The sequence below is a fragment of the Tupaia chinensis genome, unplaced genomic scaffold (genome assembly GCF_000334495.1).
Source record: "Tupaia chinensis unplaced genomic scaffold, TupChi_1.0 Scaffold145659_1, whole genome shotgun sequence".
In the NCBI taxonomy this organism is placed as follows: Eukaryota; Metazoa; Chordata; class Mammalia; order Scandentia; family Tupaiidae; genus Tupaia; species Tupaia belangeri.
The window spans coordinates 179,002-183,164 of record NW_006205516.1 but is presented as its reverse complement, the minus strand read 5'-3'; the positions used below and the strand labels follow the sequence as shown (position 1 = coordinate 183,164).

Here is a 4,163-nt window from a genome sequence, read left to right as displayed (position 1 = left end):
CACACTGGGCACGTGTGCGTGCGTGCCCAAGATCCTGAGAGGAGAATGGAGGAGAAGGGATTGCGGCGTGGCCATCCCCTCTGAGGGGTGATTTCTCGCTTTCTGTCTCTGTCTCTCTCTGTCTGTCTGGTGAGCGTATGTGCCCTATAGCAAAAGCCTCTCCCCCCCAAAAAAAAATTATGTAGAGCAATAGACAAATATAATCTCTTTTATCTCAGCCCCTTAAGACTAACTTGATTTTATGCTCTGAATTCCATCCTATCTCAGCTCTACCTTCTAGAATTTAGTTTTTAATATTCTTTCTTTTTTGTTTTTGCCAGAAGGCATGTGTGCTCCACAGAGAGAGCTTGAGGCAGAGGGAGAAAGCACCCCTCCCACCATGAGGTATGGTCACATTGTAATCCCTTTTCCTCCATTTCTTCCTCTTTTTGAGATTTTGGACACCCATGCCCAGCATGTTTTCTAAGCCACTGGGTCTGGGACTTGAACCAGGCAGTCAGCCATGTCGGATTCAACTGCCCTAATTACCAGGCAATGGGCTAGCCCAAGAATATATTTAAATGGATCATGAATGTGATTAAAAAGCAGTCTAATCCATATATATATATATATTTTTTTTTTTTTGGAGAGGTTTTTGCTATAGGGCACGTGCCTTTGCCAGAAAGACAGAGAGAGACAGAGAGACAGAAAGCGAGAAATCACCCCCCAGGGGGGATGGCCACGTAGCAATCCCTTCTCCTCCATCCTCCTCTCGGGATCTTGGGCACGCATGCACACACACCTGGCGTGAGTTTAAGCCACTGGGTCTGGGACTCAAACTGCAGTCGACTACATAGGAGTCCAGCGACGTAGCCGTTATGCCAACTGCTGGTCCCATAATCCATAATTTTTATGAGTTTTTTGCCTTAGGGCATGTGTGGTCAAAGAGACAGAGATGGTGAGAGGGAAAGTGAGAAATCACTCCCCCAGGGGATAGCCACTCCTCAATTCTTCACCTCCATCCTTCTCCCAGGATTTTGGGCAGGCACACACACAGGTAGTGTGATTTTCAAGCTACCAAGTCCGGGAATTGAGCTGCAGCCAGTCATGTGGGAGTCCAGCGAATTAAACGCAACACCATCTGCTGGCTCCACCCACAATTTATTCTTGCATGTTTCCTGAGATCAGTCCAATTTCTATTCATATCATTAAACATTTACTAATATTCGGCCTAATGGCCTCCTTACCTCTAATTTTCCACCTCCTTGTAATCCATCCCAAAGGTGGGACAATGTAATTTTTTTAAAAAATTAATTAATTTAAATTTAACCAGAGAGGGACAGAGTGAGCTCAAGAGCAGGAGAGAGAGAAAAAGGGAAAGTGAGAAAACAAGTGCCAGGGGACCAGCAGATGGCGTAATGGTTACATCGCTGGACTCCTGTGTAGTCAACTGTAGTTCAAGTCCTGGACCCGGTGGCTTAAACTCACACTGGGTGCATGTGCGTGTGTGCCCAAGATCCCCAAGAGAATGGCAGAGAAGGGACTGCAGCATGGCCATCTCCCCTGGGGGGGGGTGATTTCTTGCTTTCTGTCTTTCTAGGGAGCATATACACCCTATAGCATAAACCTCCAAAAAAAAAAAAAAAAAAAAAATAAAACAAGCAAGTTGCCAGTTCTGGGATTCAAACTACAATCGGATTGGACATGTGGGAGCCCAGAGCCCTTAACCACCACACCACCTGCTAGCCTCCACAGTAACATTTTATTTTTGTCTATGTAATTTATTATTCCATAAAGTTTCATTATATAAAAAAAAGTAAACTTTCATCTACAACAAAGACCTTTAGGTATGAAATGCAGCTCCACGAGTTGAAGTCTTTAACATTTTTAAAACGTCTAATTAATCTCCCTTCCTCAAACCTCTCCTATCACCCCATTACTACAGAATACATAGTCACTGCTCAACATGGATTGGTCCCAGTCTCCCATTTAAAATCTCTTGGTTGGGGGCTGGCAGGTGACGTGATGGTTAAAGGACCTGCGTCCTCCCACATAGGTGACCACGGTTCAAATCCTGGACCCGGTGGCTTGCTGGTTTGCTTTCTCACTTTCTCTTTGTTCCTTCTCTGGTCAAATTTTAAAAATAAGTAAATAAATAAAGTTAAATAAAATAGTTCTTTAAAAAAAATACAATCTCTCTGGGCTTAAGTACTTTTTATATACCAAACTAGTTGAGAACACAGGTACATCAACGAACTTCAGTAGGGTGTGTTCAGCTCTATCAGTTTTCATTTTAGACAATGGATTATTAATACTGGGCTTTTGCCCTCTGAGGATTCACAAGTTCATCGTAGAACTCCAATGTGCAATACCATGGCCACTTGCCACACTTCAAGAGTTCAGTAGTCACACGATGCTAGTTGTCTATCACAGGAACCAGTGCAGCATAGACCAATTCCATCACTCATGGAAGAGGGCGGCTACCTAGTAGTACCTCAAGGAGAGCAGGGACCACTTCCTACACACACACTGTGTGAGGCTGGTTACCAGTCCCCTAATCCACCCTCACCCACCCTCCACCTTTGGTTGGGTATATTTTGAAGTAGTACAGGTTCTCTGAAGCCAGCAGGCGGCATGGTTGTTAAGGCCATGGGACTCTCAATGTTGGCTGACCGTGGTTTGAGTCCCAGACCTGGAGGTTTACTCCTCCCCCCCTCCATTCTGTCCCTTTCTGATCAAATTAAAAATTAATAAAGTTAAAAAGAAATAATTCTTTTTTTTTTAAAAAAAAAAGTAGTACAGGCTTTCCAAGAGAGATGACGCATAAAAGGACTCTGTAAACTATTAAGTGATACAGAAACAGGATATAATAATAGATTCAGTTTTTGCTTTGATCACAGCTTTGGTTACTTAGAGCAAATTCTAGCTTTTCCCCTCCAACTCCTATCACTGTAATTGATGTCAAAACGTTCTGAAACAATATACAGGTGAAGTATTTATCCCAGAGCTAAAAATATCCAGATTACACCTACCTTGACGCTTTTAATCCAGGACCCTACTTCACTACCCGCCTTTTCTGTTATTTCCCCTAGAAAGGAAGGACACAAAATAAGGCTTCCAAAATAACAAAATATTTATTTTAAGATGTGAGAATCAGGGGAAGCCTAAGTAATGGGAATCGGTGCCTCATCGGAGTCTTCTGGCAAATCGGAAGCACCACCCTCTGCGGCGGCTCGATGCTTCGCCAGTTTAGCAATTAATTCTTTCGCTGGATTGAAGACGCCATTGGTCTGCTGGTCACAGACATAGCAGCGCGGGGTGGTGCGGAAATGCTGCAGCGCACAGCTCTCGCAGAAATAATGCCTGCACTTGGTGACAACTGGGTTTTGGAAGGTCTGGCGACAGATGAAACACTTGAATGGTATTTCCTCGTCATCGCTTCCCACTTCATAGTTTTCATCCTCATAGACACCATAGCGACCCTCATCAAGCTCACGTTCGATCTGCCAGCCATGCTTGTAATCTGAACGGTCATGGAGGAATTTGCAGCTATCTCCGAAGCCGCAGAAGCCAGTCTCTTTGTAGTCTTTACAGATGTCGGGCTGGTAATCCCAGCGCACCGTGGCTCGTAGGTGCTCGGGCGCCCGGATGGGGCCCTTCCTCACCATCCCGGAGGAGGCATTGCCCATGGACGTATCCTTGGGCTTCATGTATTTCTGATAATTATTGATTCCCCGATAGATCTTGTCATCTTCCTTGCCCCGCAGCTCCTCCTGGATCTTCTGGCTGCGCTCGAAAATGGCCTGTGCGTCACGCTCCTTCTCTGTGTCCAGCTCGTAGACTGCGGTCGCCCCCATATCCTCTGGCCCCACGGGTTTTGCCGAGCGGGTGGACTTGTAGACCACGCCGAGACTCTCGGGCTCATTCTCCCCCTCCTCCTCCTCACTGCTCAAGTCGCCGAAAGACGCCTTCTGTTTCCCGCTGCCACGGGTCTTCTGGATCATTGGATTGTGGGTCGCCCGCTTCTTCTCCGGCCGAACCACGGTGCAGCCTTCGTCACTACTGCTGCTGCTTTCTCCGGGCTCCGGGTCGCAGACCGGGCGCTTTCTGCGGCCAGCAGCCCCTTCTCTCCCAGGCTTCTTAAAGAGGAAGGCGGACAACCGGTCTGCCCACTTTCCTGGAGC

At 46.4% G+C, this 4,163-nt stretch overlaps 1 protein-coding gene across 1 annotated transcript; it reads right to left on the bottom strand.

Annotated features, from left to right (window-relative positions):
• Positions 1–3,094: 3,094 nt before the first annotated feature.
• RNF113A (ring finger protein 113A) lies at positions 3,095–4,132 on the bottom strand (the record flags this gene model as incomplete). Its single annotated transcript, XM_006168255.2, is given in 1 exon segment — positions 3,095–4,132. A coding segment is annotated over 1 exon segment (989 nt), but the record flags the coding sequence as incomplete, so codon positions are not given.
• Positions 4,133–4,163: the final 31 nt, after the last annotated feature.